At 33.4% G+C, this 19,201-nt stretch overlaps 2 protein-coding genes and 1 non-coding gene across 3 annotated transcripts; 2 read left to right on the top strand and 1 right to left on the bottom strand.

The window, feature by feature from the left end:
- The first annotated feature begins 2,781 nt into the window (after nt 1–2,781).
- LOC147389941 (Integrase-type DNA-binding superfamily protein) lies at nt 2,782–3,449 on the top strand. The gene has a single exon (XM_086418770.1). The coding sequence runs from the start codon at nt 2,799–2,801 to the stop codon at nt 3,381–3,383; it is 585 nt and encodes a 194-aa protein (XP_086274896.1). The 5' UTR covers nt 2,782–2,798; the 3' UTR covers nt 3,384–3,449.
- A 5,217-nt stretch (nt 3,450–8,666) lies between these two features.
- On the bottom strand, nt 8,667–8,738 carry TRNAQ-CUG (transfer RNA glutamine (anticodon CUG)). Its single transcript has one exon. It is a non-coding gene; the product is annotated as a tRNA-Gln (tRNA).
- Nucleotides 8,739–14,765: 6,027 nt separating this feature from the next.
- Nucleotides 14,766–19,159, top strand: LOC147389943 (auxin response factor 9-like). Its single transcript, XM_086417575.1, has 14 exons — nt 14,766–15,235; nt 15,321–15,436; nt 15,569–15,664; nt 15,749–15,805; nt 15,890–16,042; nt 16,124–16,208; nt 16,604–16,694; nt 16,788–16,952; nt 17,053–17,166; nt 17,271–17,343; nt 17,431–17,584; nt 17,678–18,258; nt 18,357–18,544; nt 18,661–19,159. The coding sequence occupies exons 1-14, from the start codon at nt 15,193–15,195 to the stop codon at nt 18,806–18,808; spliced, it is 2,064 nt and encodes a 687-aa protein (XP_086273701.1). The 5' UTR covers nt 14,766–15,192; the 3' UTR covers nt 18,809–19,159.
- Nucleotides 19,160–19,201: the final 42 nt, after the last annotated feature.

The raw sequence follows: 19,201 nt of genomic DNA on the forward strand, positions 1-19,201 counted from the left end.
AACTTAAAGCTTCTTTCTTCGGCCCACATACATTGTTGTTGAGAAATATGATTGTGATCAATGGGTGAGAGTCTAAAGAAGTGGGTTGTATCTTAGACTGACCCTAATCTTCTATTAGGCCTAAGACGACTAATCTCAAACTTGAACCTAATGGGCTTGATCTAATTTGGGTTGATTTCGAACTTAAAAAAAAATACGTAGTCATTAGGAGTTGTTTGGTATTACTTTCATTAAAATAGGGCTCCAATCTCATCTTAATTGAAAATAATTAAAAACGAAAGTAAATTTATTATTTAAAAAATTATTGTAATTTTCTTTTAGAGTCGCGCTGGAGTGACCTCAAGCTAGAACCTCATATCACAGCCCTTGACGTGAAAGTGGATAGGAATCATAGATATTTTTCACTCGTATCTCGATGAAACACATCTAAGGTTCTCATATACTTTCACGTCAAGAAGTGCGATATGAGGTTCCAGGCTGAGGTCACTTCATCATTATTGTACCTTTTATTACGAAATCGTATATCCATGTATAATATACATACATTCAGTGGGCCTGATTGGGCAGACCCTGATTTACTGGGATGAACAATTTTGAATCCGACACATCCATTGATGGTCCATCGCTGAGGAAAGAAAGAGCACCATATCTTCTATTCCTTGAAAGGAAACTGACCTTTCTAACGCCCACTTATTGGATCACCACTTATTTTAGAAAAGAGGAAATCTCAAGTGTTGGACACAAATACCAAAGATAGGCATGTGGAGGGGGGAACTACACTACTTTTAACTTTCGCATTATGGTGATCTTCATCATGTTTTCCATATTGAACAAGAATCATGGATGAAAATATTTTAATCCAATTACCAAATATAGTCACTACTTTTAAGCCAATACCATGACTTTTCAAGAATGTCTTTATCAACAGAATCATGATATTCTGATTCGAAAAGACTCACTCGATCTGTACACAGCGTGGCAAGGGCACAGAATCATAGATCTTTTTTTTTTCAGGATACACAAGAAAAAGATCAACGGTTCTAAGTCCTTGTCACGTCAATTGTATATAGGACGAGTGAGTTTTTTATTTAGAGTAAAAAAAATTCATTATGTGGAGGCACGCACATAACTATCATAGTAAGGCTTTTATTCTTTTGCCTTTTTCAATTTTTTTTTTTTTTTTCATTTCTTTACAATTATAATAAATAATGAGTAGAATTTTTTTTTTTCCCATTTTATCATGGAAAATGTTGGAATGACACAAACGAAGACACAAGGATGACAAAAATGATGTGGAGGCACGCACATAACCGTATATGCTTTTTACTCGTAATTCATGATCAAAGATAGACGAAAATGATTACAATCGCCATTGAAAACCTTAACTAAATAAAGAAGATGAGAAAATGATAATTTGAGTATTTTAAAGACATTACAAATGTGGGATGAAGTCTAGGGACAATAAAGAAAAGAAAATTTTATTAAATGTACTATTAAGAGATCGCCTAAAATTTAGGGATTATTTAAAAAAAAAATCACTCCATCTGGGTCCTTCAAATAATTTTCCTAATTTATTATCACACTTCCAATTTTTGAGTTGGACGAAGGTCTACTACACAATCATCTCCTTTATATAAGACTTATACACTATACAGTCCTCAAAAATTTTAAGCAAAAATAAAAAAATATCACCAAAATCTCGTGTTACCGCAGCGCACGTGAATCAAAAGTTTCAGGTCGCGAATAGCCCACAAATTTTTTTTGTCTCCATTATTTAACAGCAACTATCGATGTCTCAACTTTGTATTTACGAAACCTAAAAGTATCCTCAGTAGCCCACCATCACACACAGTGTTAATGGGACAAAAAGAAATGCTGATCCAATGCGAACCTGTGGAGGATTGAATCCCTCTTGCACTTCAACACATGCCTACAAGCTACAATCCTTGGAATGATGTCTAAAATATCTTTTCTTAGGCATCAATCAAAGGATTGTGACTTATAGGTAATGTGTCGAGGTGTGAGATGAGGGTTTGAATCCTCTATATTAAGTGTATACTATTCGATTGAAGTTCGAATTAAGAGTAAAAGCTGAATTAAAGGAAACTTAATTGATTCTATAAATTTTTAGAATCGACTATTTTTAGAATCGAATCAATCCAAATGAATTTTAATTCAATTTGATTTAATTCAATTAATTATAGATATCAATTATCAAATCTTATGACTAAAAAATTCACGATCATCAACGTTTTCAATCAAAATGTGCAATAGAGAAAATGATATTGACAATGTAACATTAGTATCTCAATTATCTACTGAATAAGATGAGTGATTTTGCAAAATCGAAACTCATTAAATGATTAGGGTCATGTCATTTGTGGACCATTCAGATTGGTGACTAAATTTATTAAAATATAGAAAATAAATAATGAGAACTCTTTTTTATTATATTTAATTTTATTTGTTAAGAATCAAATCGAATCAATTGGATTTTCAAAATTGCAAATTATATCATAATCGAAGAGCTAAAAATTCGAATCAAACCAATCTAAAATGCTTTGATTCGGTTTGATTCTCAGTTTGATCCAATCCAATGTGCAACCCTAATAGGCTTTGGAGTAAGACAAAAAAAGAATATGTCCGTAGGTGGGTGGTATCAAACACACATCTACCATAGTTATAGCAAAAACATAATTCCTTACTACTACTGGCCCACCCTTGAAGGGCATTTCTGTAACTTCATCTGGGCTTAAAAATCTTATAAATCTTGAAACACGAACTACGCAAGTATTCAGATGAGAATGGAGCAACCACCACCATGTACAGAAGATGACCACATAAAAACGTCGACCGGAAAGGGTGAACAGAAATCTGAAATCACAGGCGGAGGTACAAGGCATCCAACATACAGAGGTGTCAGAAAACGACGGTGGGGAAAATGGGTGTCAGAAATCCGGGAGCCGAGAAAGAAATCGAGAATATGGCTTGGCTCCTTCCCAACACCAGAAATGGCGGCTAAGGCTTATGATGTGGCAGCTTATTGTCTTAAAGGGTGTAAAGCTTTATTAAATTTTCCTGAAGAGATTGACATGCTTCCTCGTCCGTCCACGTGTACGGCTAGGGATATTCAGGCAGCAGCAGCGGAGGCGGCGATGTCGGTAATGCCGGAAAAGAAAATTGAGAATTTGAATGGTGATGATTTCTGGGATGAGATTGAATTGCCGGAATTGATGGACGGAAAGAGAGAAATTTGGTCGGAGACCATGTTGGAGGATTCGCCGGAATTGTGTTATGGTGATTGGACATGTTCTAGTGATGCAGCAGAGGATGAGGACGAGTTCAACTGCAGGTCATGGCTCTGCTCTAATGTGCGCCACTGAGTGCTCTTTATATAAAATGCACCATATTATATACTTAATTAATTATAATTTGCTGTTTTCGTATTATTTATTCATTATTATTATTATTATTTAGCTACGTGTATTTAGTCTACATTGTTTTGGGACGTATAAAAAACTACCAGTATCGGGTAAGGATAGCTGTAGTGTCACAAATCATCTGACACCAATAAGTTCATGCCACGTGTTTAGATTACATTATTATTACATCTACCTTTGGCATTTTTTATTTATTTTTTGTTATTCTTTTATACTATATATAATTAAAAATAGGAAAATATTGAATATTTGAGTAATTAATCTTTCCAACTAAATTAGAATGGCTATTATAGGTGCTACAAATGCACGTGGCTTATAAGAGAATCTTGTCTTCCTGCCACACGTACACCTATCTAATTAATTTACTGGTAGGCCCAAACTTAATTATAATTAAGTAATGCTCTCCTAATTTTATCTACCATTTTAGGCCCATTAATTTTGTAAGACAATCGTTTGGTGGTCATTTATACAAAAGAATCAAACCTTTTGTATCAATGGATACAATAATAAATTCGACTTTTACAGAGGCTCCAACTTGTATCAAGTTCGTCGTCATCGCGGGAAAGACGATTCATTGGGATTGATGGATTCAAAAGATTTTAGAATAATGATTTTCTTATGCCTCCTTCTAACATATGTTCCCATACGCTATCTAATGTGACATGTGTTAGAACTATAGCTTTTTTTTCTCTCAACATACACAATTGCACATATTTATGGAGATGTACAATTGCATCCCGAGAAAATCTGTGATTTTAACCCATGCCACTTGAGGGAATGTATGCCAAAGGGTGCGTAAGAAAATCATGACTCAAGATTTTAATGACTAAAATATAAGAGTACTAATAATTTGATGTACTTTGACGTACACACCGTGATGTGAAATCATATAACTTATTAAAAAAAAAAGTTCTCTCTATTACACATGTTGAAAAAAAGAAACTTTAAGATCTAATCACCTTGTCACATTCAAAATCATGATTTAATGAAATGGGGTTGTAGAAGATAAAATTATATGAACTTAAAATATATATATATATATATATATATATATATATATATATATATATATAGTTATTCTGCACCGTTGAATTTTATTTTTAAATTTGGGTACTTAGTAGCCATCCGTTTTAAACACCTTGGATCAAGCTCGAAAAACAATTTTTATTTTTTGAATATGAATATTATCATGAAATTTAGGTGGTTGTGTTGTTCAATTGTCAATGTGATAATCAATGTGGGCCCAACGATCATTTTTTAAGATTTGAAATCTAAAAAAAATAAATATGTGGGGAGAGATCAGGTAAGAGAGAGAAATTGTCTTTAAAAAAAAAATATTATGTGTTTTCACATCAGTGTGTGTCAAGTGCATGCGCCAAAAGTACATCAATTTATTAGTACTCAAAATATAAAACTGCTAGGTTTAGAGATATTTTTGTAGATTTTATTTTTAAAAAAAAAATTGGGATCACATCTTTTAAAGCTCAAAAATTTGACTCGAGTAGAGTCATTTTGAAAATTTGGGAGCTGATTAGGTCGTGTTAAATTTAGATATGTAATGACTTAAAGTGCCCTTGCTTCCTTGCTTTTTCTTGCCCAAAATCAATCATTTTAAAACCTATTACTCCTCTTCAACCTTAAAATCTATTTATACAATCTTTCCAACTCACAAAGAAGATGGAATTTTTGGAAGAAGTAGAAGATGGTTTTTGGTGCAAAAAATGAACTTTTACAAGAAGTTGAAGTAGATGGATTGAAGATGAAGTTGAATGAATTGAAGAACTCAAAGATGATGGATTTTTCATTAGGATAATCAAGGATTTTATTGTAGAGGTTTAAGTTAATGGATTGAAGACAAAGTTTAACAAGTTATCTTGAAGACGGTGAATTTATCAATATAAAATTCAAAATGATTTTCTTCAAGAGGTTGAAATCAATGATTTGGATTTTGAAGATGAGATGGATTAGATTAGAGAGCTTGAAAATGGTGGATATAGGACAAATTTTTTTTTTTTTTTTTTTTTAAATCTAACTTGAACATTAATATAGGGCCTTTGTATTTTTAGAATAAATATTATTATATATAAGTAGTAGTTGGATTTGGACTTGTCACATTTAACACATTGTTTTATGGTTTCTGAGGGATAAACAATCCAATGCTAAATAGATATTTACTTTTAAAAACAAGAATAATGTTGGAGTTACTGTAAGATTGACATTGATTTTCACTTTACATAAAAGCAGTTATGGTTATGTGCGCACCTCCACATCAGCAAAGTGTGAATCTACGTCAATCCTGTGATTACTCTAAACTGGCTGTAGCGACCTCATTTTGTACTGTTCCCGACGTGGAGGTGCACACAGACTAATCGAACATGATTAAACAATTAATGGTTTCTACTCTTTATTTGTGCATGTAACATCACACTGTTGTGCGTGTGATATGCGAGAGTTGCACGTGCCCCAAGATTAGTCCTTAGATAAGACTATATTCTATGGATTGGACAAAGCTCAGATACAGGTCCGATCCGTCGTCTAGGGGATACCCATTGGGTAGCGATATAAATGCATGTGTTTAAGGATAAAACCAAAGGGATTGAAAGGATTTTTTTTTTTTTTTTTCTTTTTTTGGTGTGTGTAATTTTTACAATACAAAGGTATTAATTTTGGTGCGAAAATAAAATCTTATATGTGCCTTGGTTTCATTTTTTCTTAGAAAAATTTAGTCCCACATTAGATGGTGGAAGTAACATAAATATAATATAAAATCAGTTATAGTTATTGAAGCTCAAGCCTGTCCCTGAACATGAATGGAGCATGATTCAGTTTGGACTAATAATTAAATGGGCCCAGAAACACTGTGCAAATCTCGTCCCTAACGGGCTGAATTGGGTCAAAGAGTGGCTCATTGACAGCCCTAGCTAACTGGACCATTCTTTCAAATCCTTCTACTAAAAAAAGCTCTTCTCATTTAACCATTATTATTATTTTTTTTTAAATCTTTGTATTAGAGTTCAGCATGGGCATCTTCTTTGGGGTTAAGGGTGTAAATACGAAAAAAAATAAGGTTAGAAGAGTATTATTAAAAAAATTGAGATTAAAGAGGTAAAAGATGAAATAATTAAGTAGGCTAAAAGGGTAAAAGAAGAAAACAAATAAAATTAAAGGGGGTGAAAAAAAAGATTATAAAGTGGACATTACAAGAATAATAATTTGATGCCTTGATGGACTTTTTGTCATGCACAAAATTGTAGTTGATAGGACGTTTATCCTTACAAAATTGTAACTAAAGATGAATCTTACAGTTATGTTTTATTGTATATATATTCGATGCCTTCTAAGATTAAAGATGTACTTGCAGTTCCTTGACTTCTCTAGCAGGTAATCTATGAGCAATTTTTTAGGTCTCTCTCCTATATCGCGAAATGATCCCCCTATTTGTACAATGCTATATTTACATTTAAGTTCCAACTTACCCCTTCTTCCCGATGATTTGTATGTTTTATTTGTGAGCAAATGCCATGAAATCTTCTAGATCACAAAAAATTGTTTGCAATTTTTCCTCAAATTTTCCCCCAAATCCTATTGTTGGAGTACTCGTAAGTATGTGTTCGAGAAAAAATGAAGCCCTAGAGAGATCACACACAAACATAAGAATTTACGTGGTTTGACATTGTGTTTATGTCCATGGAACAAATTAAATTCGACCAAACTATACTCTTTCAAGTCAATAGTCCTAGAGATTTCTAGCAAAAACGAGAACAAAGAAAAATGTGATTCCCTTTTCAATATATGAACCCTAAATGACTTTCCCTCTTTGCTTCGGAAAATGTACCATTTGATTTTACCTCTTCAAGACGAAGCCCAAGCAAGAATACAAGACATCCAACATAACAAGGCTCTACTGAGGTGCCACTTGATGGGTGCCAGAAGATGTGTGTGTGTGTGTGCACGCGGGCGCACGCGTGCGCGTGCGCGTGTGAGACAGTTTGGCCTCTAGAATGCCTTATTTCCGGCATTCCATAACTCTAATTAGGCATCAATACACATAGTGCTTGAGGGATGATGTGCCAAGGAAGGGAGTTGAGTTGCTTAAAAAAAAAAATATTTAGGATATTTTACAAAAATGGACTTTCAGATTTCTAAAATTACAGTTTCAGTTCCATATATATTTTTAAAACTTATGAAAATGACTCATATAGATTATTTAATAAATAATATTTTTACAACAAAAGGACATACCTTAAATGTATTCAATATGTGTAAAGTACAAAATTACTATAATACCCAGATTTTGAAGCATTAAGGACATGTCTCATTCTAAGAAACGTGACAACTCAGCTCGGACAAGTTTAGTTGAAAATGCACCTAGTCAAGTCAGAAATTCAAGTTCCAAAACCCTCCATTTTTCATTAAAAAAACTTTTGATTTTTCACTTAAAAATTCAGGATCATCGAGTTCTTTAATCTATTCAACAGGTTGTCTTTTATCCATTGACTTCAACCTTTTGGAAAGAAAGAAAAAAAAAAATCTTGATTTTTTAAATTCAAAATTCATCATTTTTTAATTTTTAAACCTTTTCAACTTCGTCTCTAATTCATCACCTCTGATTTTCCTACAAAATCCATCTTTAAGCCTACGAATTTATTGAAGTTTGTCTTCAATTAACCTCTTTAAGAAAATCCATTTCTAACTAAAAATCCATCATATTTTATTTATCCGAAAAATGTAACTTATCAGTGGTGTGTCAAGGTTGAACAAGATTATCGTAAGGTTGAAGAGGAAAGTAGATTGAAGATGACTGGTCTTGAGGAGAAAATTCAATGGTAATTGGCCTGATTTTGAAGATGAGGGCAATTTAGATCATTTAATTTTTAATTTGATTTGTCCAAGTGACTTGAGAGTTTTTATTAATTTTTTTTCTCTAAATATTTAGATTAAAAAATAATTTGAAAAAGTTATAAATACGTTTATACCTCTTTCAAATATTATTTAATTGGTTGAAATTAACTGGGAGTGTTCTAGGCCCTTTACACTTGTAATCTTAAAAAGAAAATTATGAAAAAAAAAAAAAAAAAAAATCACCCCTACAGAAGAAATTAGAGCTAATTGTAGTAAAGAGAGTTAAACATACGTAAAGTCGTAAATGGTCCACCATTTGCCAAAAGAAGACGCTTTATTAAAGGTTGCCTATTGGAATAAAACGATGTAAACAAGTAAAAAGAAAGGTTCCACCGAGACTTGAACTCGGGTTACTGGATTCAGAGTCCAATGTCCTAACCACTAGACCATGGAACCACTTTGCAACAATATTCTAATTATTTATTATTTAAAGTAAACTCAAATAGTATAGAATTCAGAATAATATATTTACTCTTTAGTCTTCACCACCTCACCCTCCTCCACTTGTTCTCAAAACTTCCCCTTTAGCAGAAAGTGGAAAAAGAAAATCCCTAATGAGTCCATTCGGTAGTTTCTTACCGAACCCATTTAAACCCAATCGGCCTGGGTTGCCGAGTGGATCTCATTTTTTTTCTCAATAATCTCTTACTGATTGGTGTACACTTTGAGAAAATAGGGCATCAAGTGTTGATTAAATAGTCAATGATGTTTTTCACGGCATAATAAAAAATTATTTGCTCTTTTCACACGTGTCTACCCCTGACTACCATCATGTTAATGGAATGAATGCTTAATTATAATCTTTCGATCAATCAATCATCAATCGTGTTCCAACATCTCAATCATCCATTGATCTCTCATTTAGATTTTTCTTTTCCTCCTTTCTTTTTATTTTTTTATTTTTTATCAAATAGAGCAAAGGAAAAAAAATGTTCATTTATACATTTGTGTTTATAGCATATATGAAGTGTTCATGGACAACTAATCACTTATACACATCTTAGTCAATTAAGAAAGTTATCGATGGTGATAAATCGTGTGTGACATTAAATGAATTGTGCTGGTAGTACTATTTCAACCACTCGATATAATTTAAATTAAGATGTGTATCCGGTCCCCACGCCCACTTCGATAAACCTACCACTTTAGCACTAAATTGGTTTTCTGATAGGATTTTGACAACCCAACTAGAGGAAGATAACATGGTTGTTGACTTGATGGATTAGTGATAATTAGTTAGCACTTTTACCAATCATCTACTTTACATATGGCTTGCAATGAATCATAATTAAGACAGTTAATCCAATAGGAATCTTGTTTGGTTAAATAATTTCTATATTTATTTTATGAGAGATTCCCTAATTGTTTACTTTTGATCTCCTAATTGAAAAGCAAACCCTAGACCATATAAATCACTTTGTATAGGACAGTCACAAGAATCAAGAATGTGAGGTGGTCAGGCCCCAAATGAATGTTACATAAGATTTTTTATGTGTCCTTTTCTTATTATCTTATTCATTGGGTGATAATATATTGCACTAAAATGGGAAGAAGAGCTGAGGAAGTGAGGGACCATTGGATCTTAGTTTGTTAGACTAAGATCAGATCCATGGGCAGTAAAAGAAGGTCACACTCAAGGCTTAAAAATTCCAGTTGCCCATCATTGTCTTCACATGTCTTAACATGGGCACTCTATAACCCCAAATGCATGTTTTCTTTAATGTTTTTAATGATACCCCATCAAATAAACTGATCCTAAATCCTTAAATTTTTTATTGTTTTGGAGGACCCTTATTTTATAAAGTCACATATGCAGATTAAAGGTAACAAAGGAACACCAGCCAAATTGGACTCCACATGGGTGTGCATTCAAAATCACTGGTGACATAACACAATATAAAAAAGAGGAGTTCAATTTATATATATATATATAAGGGAGCGTTCGGAGGCTCTAAAGAGAGACTCAGAAAAAAAATCAGCCAATTCTGAAACTTCTAACCCTAGTTTATAATTTGAAGAATCGTTGGCTGTCATTCATTTTTAAAACACTTTTAATGGGGTTAGAAGTCTCAGAATTGGCTGATTTTTTGTAAGGATATGATTTTCTCACCAAAGAGATTATCCTCACAAAAAATCAGCCTATTCTAAAACTTCTAGTCCATGTATTGAAACGAGTCATGCTGGGGTGACACAAGATTTACTACGTTTCTCACAATTCTGACGTGGAGGTGCGCACATAACCATAGATGATTTTTACTCGTAACATGAGGAAACACATTTACGGTTATGTGCGCACCTCCACGTCAGAATTGTGAGAATCACAATAAATTCTGTCACCCCAACATTTGTGTAGTTAAAAATGTTTAGCACAATGCTTGACTTTCTTTATGTCCTCTGAATGCTTATATATATATATATGGGGATCTCTTATGTTCAAAGAACAAAATAGTTGTTAAACAATCTAAAGTGATAAAAGAATTCTCAAAGATTATTTAGATACCAAAGCTCTACGTTGTGTTTGGATTGAGAGAAATGGAGAGAAGAGAAGAGAAAATAAATGAATTTTTCTCCATTTCTCTTGTTTGGATTGTTAAGTGGGGAGAGAAGAGAAAAGAATTGGAGAGAAGAGGAGAGAAAAAAAGATGAGTTTTCTTTCTCTCTAAAAGTGGAGAGAAGAGGACAGAAACCCTTTTAAAATATTTTATAATTTCAATTATTTCTCTAGATTTCTTTTAAGATATTTTAAAATTTCAAAATTGTCCCAAGTTCTCTTCTGTCAATCCAAACATGGTGGAAAGATATTGAGTTTCTCTTCTCTCCACTTCTCTCAATCCAAACGTAGTCTTAAGCAAAAAAGAAAGAATTCATGATTAGTTTGTCATTCCTCATGTCCATGTTCTTCTTCTCACAAAAAACTAAATATAGGTTAACACATAAACATAAAATCCATATCCAAATCACAAGTTAAACTTCTTTAGAGAATTTATACATCACTTTCAAGCTATCTAGTTTCACACTAATAAGGACTTATATGCCTATTTATAGACATAAAGTAAAATTTTAATAATCTGAATTGGCTACTTTATTAAAATGCTCCAATATTATCAACTAATTATGATTTAATTATTTACGACTCATAATCTATGGAGGTATCTTTATTCCAATTTTATCTCTTCTTTCACTTTTTGTTTTTTGAAGTTTAATTTTTTTTGTTTGGATTATCTTTAAATAGATCTAACTTATAAGTTAGTATGCAATGAATAGTTCCATTAGCACTAAGGACATTTACTACTATATTAATATTAATTATAAAAATATTAGTGATAAATTGACTCGAAAATAATCACTCGTTGATGTGGATGTGTATGGAACCATAGATCTTTTTTTGCTTGTTTATCCCGATGAAAAATATCTATGGTTATGTGTGCATGCCAAGTAAGCGAGTGAATTTCGAATGGCTTTTTCGAGTCAGTTTATTGCGATTCTTATAAAAAAAAAATCTATACACAATGAAAGAAGGTAGAGTATTGTTGGCGCTAATCGACATTAAATAAATTTTAAAATTACTAAATTACCCATACTATTAAGTGAGAGAAGAGAGAGTGAGCATTGTCGGTGCAAATCAATACTAAATATTTTTTAAATGACAAAATTCTTATTATGTACTCTTTTTGTATTATAATGATAGAACTATAAATCTACAATAATAAATAAATTTTAAAATTACCAAAGTACACTTAAATAGATCCATTAATATGATTAAAATATACAATATTTATACTATCATACTAAGTAAAATGTTAGTATGGTTGACGCAAATTCAGATTAAATAATTTTTTAAAATAATCAATATTTACAAAGTTATACTTTGATATTCTACATGATTTTAATGAGAGAAGAGTACTATTTTTACAACAGTTCACATTAAATAAAATTTTAATTAAAAATTACTCTTTGATAAACTTATAAATAATTATAAAAGTTTTCAGTATTTTCGAAGTATTGCTAATGTTGACAAAATTATTACGTAATATTGACAATTTGATAACATTTTGTCAATATTATGTGGTAGTTGTATTAACATATGTAACACTTTCGATAATAACTTAATATTTATGAGGACGTGTGTGCCCTTTTAACATATTTTATTTTACTTTATTTGTACCTAAATAATTCTTATTATTCTAAAACCTTTACAATTATAAAAATAAAAACAACCAGCTATCAGTCATGAAACACGTGTCATCAAATATGCAATCTTCTTAGTCACTCATCTTGGTGGCACCTTCTAACATCCTTGTTGACTTGAAATTCTTCTAATAGAAATCGGACTAAATTTTTTTTAACTAAATCCAAAGAATATTTCAAAACCATTGGGGTAAGGCTTTGAGCAGATTTGGACATGATTTGGTCAAATTTGTACATAATAAATAAGAGTCGTGATAATTTGAAGCTGTCTTTTGACATACACCCCCTACACCCCATCACAGAATTATAGATCATTTGCCTTGTGATACACAATAAAAGATTTGTGATTATACATATCCCGAGGCAAATGATCTATGGCTCAATGATGGGGCATATGTCAGAGGGGGCCATCAATAAATTATTAATTAATAAATAATATTAAAAAAATTTATCAACAACAAAAGGGTAGTGTTATTTGCACATTTAATATAAAAATGTAAAAAATGCAAATTATGAGTTTATCTTTTTCAATTTACTCTTTATACACACTATAACATACCAAAGAAAATTGAACCGGTTGATAAAAAAAACCATCGATTGAAAAATATTCTTCTTCTTCTCTCTTTCTCTCTCTTCATATTCACCTAATTTTTAATTTTGTGAGAAATTAAATCAATAGAGATTAGTGTTTTACGTTTTTTTAATATATTAAATTATCTTATTATTTTTTATTTTAAATTTCTCTTACTCTTAGCATTTAATCAGTAGGGTAGATGGAAAAAAAATTATTATTGAAATCTCTAAAATGACAATTTTAGATGAAGAACTCAAAGATTTTTGTTCAGTAGTTTCAGACCAAATATGTTTTAGTTGATTTGTTAGGTAGCTATCGAAATTGATTTGGTAGGAACCTATTGAACAAAACTTTTTCATGTAATCTTGTTTCAATATCTTTCTATGTATATAATCGCTATATATTATTGCAAAAATGATTTGGTACTGACATATCAAACTAAAAAAATTCTCATATGAATAACTTTGATTCTATTAAATTTTGAGATGTTTGGGTAAAAAAAAAAAAGTAAGATAACAACTTTTAAGAGTCTCGTAGAAATTTTTTTAAGTATAAAGAAGAGAGTAGGAGTAGAACTAGAAAGGAGTCAATGGGGGTAATTACCCACACATAACTTTGAGATACCTTTGTATTTGTAACTAATTACATGTCCCATTTGCCTCTATTCCTTCACCTCCCCCCAATTTTTGTCTCCGTTCAAATTTTTGAAAATAACATTGTCTCTTGATTGAAATTTCTCTCATAGAATAATTAAAAATTACTTAAATATCATTTTTTTAAGTTTTAATAAAAAATCTTTAAATTTCTTCACTAAGTCATTCATCATCTTCAAGTTCTTCAATTATTATCATTAATTATAGTTTAGCCCCATTACAAGAAGATCCTGGCTCCACCTGACAAGTAGGAGGTTTGGTGGGTGCATAGAAAATACAACAACAAAATTTTTTGATTAAGTGCCTAAAGAGAAAATTCAATTCTTTAATAATATACAAAAAGTAAGTGGGTATGGTGAGCATTTTAACTGTGTACAACTAGCGCCACCCACAAGCAACAAAGTCCTATCTTAAAGATTTTAACAAACTTTTACTTGACTTGGACCCGTAACCAATCTATTGTGAACATCCCAGATATCTCAACTCTCTGTTAAAAGTCCAAAAAAAACACCGTTATTCTCAATATGGTATGGTCGACCCTCTTAAGTTTAAGGGCATTGATGTACATCACAAGGGTATATTTGTCCAAATAACGTATGCGAAAGGTTACTTTCAGTCATTTTCACAACAAGAGAGAATCAGACCCATTGGACGTGGTCCTAGTGCGAACAACAGCGCCGCATGAACGACACGTTGGCATCATCTATATTAACAAAACCAAACCACGTGTCTTGTTATCATGAGATAGTGGACCAGTTAACTCTTTATCGTATAGGACAATCTAATAAAGGCAGAAGAAATAACAAGTTAACACGTGTTATAATGGACCCTCCTTGAGGTTAAAATGGGAAATATAAAAAAAAAAAAAAAACACGAAAGTTCCTGCCGGGTTTACTCCAGCCAATCATATCTGCCTGCTTCGAAGCAGACAAAGAAACTAGACGGCAAGTAACGATAACGGCAACAAAACAAATCAGGATCTGAGAACGCATCTCTAGGCGCTGGGTTGTCTTCTTCAACTTCTTTCAGACATTTAAAGGACAGCGCCGTTATCAGACTGTAGCCTTAAATTGCTTCACTCGATGTGCCGTACTGAGGTTATAGAAAGCAGTTTCAGGATTCTGGTTTTCTGGCAGAGTGTGCGAGAGAGAGAGAGATTCAAACTTTTAACGAGGTTGAAGAAAAAGGTGTTTTAGAGCTCCAGAAGCGGATTTAGAGGAGACTTTTGTGACTAAAGCAGAGCACATTTAGGGTTTTGTCTTCAATTGCAATCATCGAGAGAAATTGAAGAGTCAGAGTTTTCAATTCATGGGGAAGCGGTTTCAGTTTTATTGATCTTAATTGGATTTTATTAATATAAAATGGGGTGAATTAGGGTTTTTATGTTATATTTGTACTTCGATTACTGGTCTTTTGGACTTAGTAGAGTAGTTTCATGGCGTATGGTGATAATTTCAATATGGAACATCCAGAGACAGGTGAAATGATGGTCAATTTCTGAATTTTTGGTGAATTTTAGTGGTTTTCTTGTGAAAAGTTGCGATTTTGGGGGGTTTTTGGTAGGTTTCGGAGGCGACGATCTTTATACGGAGTTATGGAGAGCTTGTGCGGGCTCTCTTGTCGATGTTCCTCGATCTGGAGAGAGGGTTTTCTACTTCCCCCAAGGTCACATGGAGCAAGTAAGCATTTTTTTTCTTCAAATATTGAACTTGATTCCTCTTTTCTTCTCATAAAGAGATCAACGTCAGATTTTTGGTCATTGTTCTCTAATTTTCTTTCATTCTTTTGTGTTTTTGTTGTTGATTTCATAGTTAGAAGCTTCTACAAACCAGGAGTTGAGTCAGAGGAATCCTTCGTTCAATCTTCCTTCGAAGATCCTTTGTCGTGTGGTTCATATACAGTTACTGGTATTCTTTTTTTGCCGGTCCGAGTTTCGTTTTAAGTTCTTTAGTTTATTTATGCAAATTTGCTAATGTTTCTTAGATTTCTAGGCTGAACAAGAAACTGATGAGGTTTATGCACAAATAACCTTACAACCAGAACCAGATGTAAGAATTTGTTCACACTCTTGTGATTCAAAGTCAATTCAAGACAACTGCTTTTTTTATTCTGATTCTTCTTTTGTTCTGTAGCAAAATGAGCCTAAGAGTCCTGATTCATGTCCTCCACTCCCGTCTAGCCCAACTGTTTACTCGTTCTGTAAGATTTTAACTGCCTCTGATACTAGCACTCATGGCGGATTCTCCGTTCTTAGGAAACACGCCAATGAATGCCTCCCTCCATTGGTAATTTCTCTCTTTTTTCCATTGGATTTACTATTTTATATGCTAAGTGATTTTTGGGTGTAACGGTTCTTTGTTCTTTAGGACATGACCCAATCAACCCCAACTCAAGAATTAATTGCTAAGGATCTTCATGGGTACGAGTGGCGATTTAAGCATATCTTTAGAGGTAAATTGTTTACACCATAAAAGGAAGGATATTTTCTTAAGATCGCGAGATCATCATTGACATTTTGGGTCTCTTATTCCACTGGAGTTCGGTTTTTACTGAAGCAAAAGGGATCCCCTTTGAGGATCTTTTGGGGAGGTGGGATTACGTTTGTAATGGATAGCTCTTGTTTTTGTTTTCCTTCCTTTTTTATTTTTTGTACTCTTTTCTCTGGGTTGGTCATCTCGACCTCCCCCAATTTTTATAAAGTTCCTTTATTCATAAAAAAAAATAAAATAAAATACATTGAAGGGTTACAACACAAATTGATATTAGAACCAAACAGTTGTGCTAATTTTGAGCATTGTATTTGGTTACATGGCGGGGCTCTTCATTTTCTTCTGATCAATGAACAGGTCAACCCCGGAGGCATTTGCTTACAACAGGTTGGAGTACGTTCACCACTTCTAAGCGATTGGTTGCGGGAGATGTCTTTATTTTTCTAAGGTATGTGAACTTCTTCTGTTTTAGTTTTTGTTGTTCTAAGTTTTTGTAGATTGGGTGTTAGAATGGTTGATGAATCATATGCCACTTGTGTAGAGGGGAAAATGGAGACTTGCGTGTGGGAATAAGGCGTCTGGCTCACCAACAGTGCAGTATGCCACCATCTGTGATATCCAGCCAGAGCATGCATCTTGGAGTTCTTGCCACAGCATCTCATGCAGTAGCAACCCAAACCCTCTTCACTGTTTACTATAAGCCAAGGTTCGGTATATTTTTGCTGATATACTTGAACATCATGATTTAGTTCAATAAATGTCGCTTGATTTCTTCCATGCATTTACTTCGTTTTTTCTTCTTTCAGGGCAAGCCAATTCATTGTAAGCTTGAACAAGTATTTGGAAGCTGTTAATAATAGATTTTCAGTTGGGATGAGATTCAAGATGAGATTTGAAGGAGAATATTCTCCTGAGAGAAGGTTTTTGTAGTTGTAGATACTTGGAAAGTTCATTGAAATCATTCCTCTGAGTTTGATTTTGTCCTTTTTCTTAACTTATGCAATTATGGGTTTTGATTGATCAGGTTTACAGGCACAATAGTTGGGACTGGAGACATTTCTCCCCAGTGGAAAGATTCTAAATGGAGATCGTTCAAGGTTGAAGTTTCTTTCCACCAATACAGTTTCATAATTTCTTGTTTTGTTTGTTATGCTTCCATTCTCATGCTGTCCATATATTTTCAGGTTCAATGGGATGATCCCTCTTCAATTCACAGGATGGAAAGAGTTTCTCCATGGGAGATAGAGCCCTTTGTTTCTTCTCCTGCTCCGAACTTGACTCAACCAGCGGTAATAATAAACAAAAAGCCTCGACCATCAGTAGATCTCCCAGTACTTGGTAAGAGAGATCTCCTTTTGTTCTTTCATTCTGCACCATGCGTTGGATAGTTTTTAATATATCTCATTTCTTCTATCTTTAATTGGAATATAGAAACTACTACAAGTTCTGCAGCTTCGGCTTTCTGGTATCCTGGGTCAACCCAAGCCCATGATCTGACTACTTTGAGTGGTCCTGAAGTCCAAATCAGTGAAACCCAAGTTTTCTGGCCTCCTAAGCAGAAAGAAATAAAGGGCAATCTCATCAACAACAACAACAACAGCAGCTGTAGATCGAGGACTGAGACAAAGGGGGGATGGTTTTCTCCACCACTCATGAATGTTTCTCTTACTTTGTTTCAGGATACAGCTGAAGACGATAAAACTGTTAATGCATGGGTAGGGCCCTCAGGTTATTCAATCCCTGATCACTCGTCAAAGCCAAGTAATTTCTCAATGTGTGACCCAGTTGAAAAGGGGAAAAAGCCTGAGGCGTCAAGTGGGCACCGTTTGTTTGGTTTTGAGTTAATTGATAACTCACATACCATTGCCGAAAGGACCATATCTGGAGCTGATTCAGATGAACAGTTGAGCTTTTCAAAGGCCTCAAAAAAACTGAAACAAGGTTTATGGCAGGTAACACCAAAGGAGATCCAGTGTAAGAGCTCCTCAATTTCTACCAGAAGTTGCACCAAGGTATAGAAAACCTCAAAGTTTCTAGTGGTTTTAATTAAACACCACTCTTTACTCAATGTCACTGAAGCACGAAATTTTGTTCCTTTGTTTTTGAGAAGGTGCACATGCAAGGGATTGCAGTTGGCCGGGCTGTGGACCTGACCATGTTAGAAGGCTACAACCAACTTATAAATGAGTTGGAGGAGATGTTTGAAATAAAAGGAGAGCTTCGTGCTCGGAACAAATGGGAAGTTGTCTTCACTGATGATGAAGGGGATATGATGCTCGTGGGCGACGATCCATGGCCGTAAATAAACTTCTTTACCACATTCACCATCCCACAATCAATTTTCTTTTATCTAATTTAAAAAGCCACTGCTTCAATTTTTCTTTCATCTGTTAATTCTAAATGATCTTTTGCAGGGAATTCTGTAAGATGGTGAGGAAGATCTTTATCTATTCAAGCGAAGAAATGAAAAAAATGAGTACAAGAAGCAATCTTTCAGTATCGTCTTTAGAGGGTGAAGCAACTGTTGTAAGCTTGGATTCAGAACTAAAACCACAAGCATAAAACTACAATTTTCTTTCAATTTTTTTTGTCTTTTCCTTTTTGGGTCTTTTTAAGTAAGTGTCTAACTTGGATGGAAGAACAGTACTGGCTAATTGGTAGCTCGGTTTTTTAGAGCTTAGTATTAACGTGGTTGGGGTGAATGGGAAAAACGATTGGGGTTTGATGAACTGGGCGGAATAGAGTTGGTTATATAGGATTGGAAGCTGTGAATATTGTTGTTTTAGTGATTTTAACTTGTGTGGTGGTGATTTATCTGCTTTGTTTATTATGTAAAGAAGTTTTGTAAATATGCGTATCTGGTTAGTTCAGGGCATGGTTTTCCTTCTGTTAATAATGAGCTACTTTGCTTTATCTTTGTTGTGTAAAAAAGTAGGATGCTCTCTTGAGACATCG

This window comes from Akebia trifoliata, chromosome 12, assembly GCF_017979445.1.
Source record: "Akebia trifoliata isolate Shusen 1 chromosome 12, ASM1797944v1, whole genome shotgun sequence".
NCBI lineage: Eukaryota > Viridiplantae > Streptophyta > Magnoliopsida > Ranunculales > Lardizabalaceae > Akebia > Akebia trifoliata.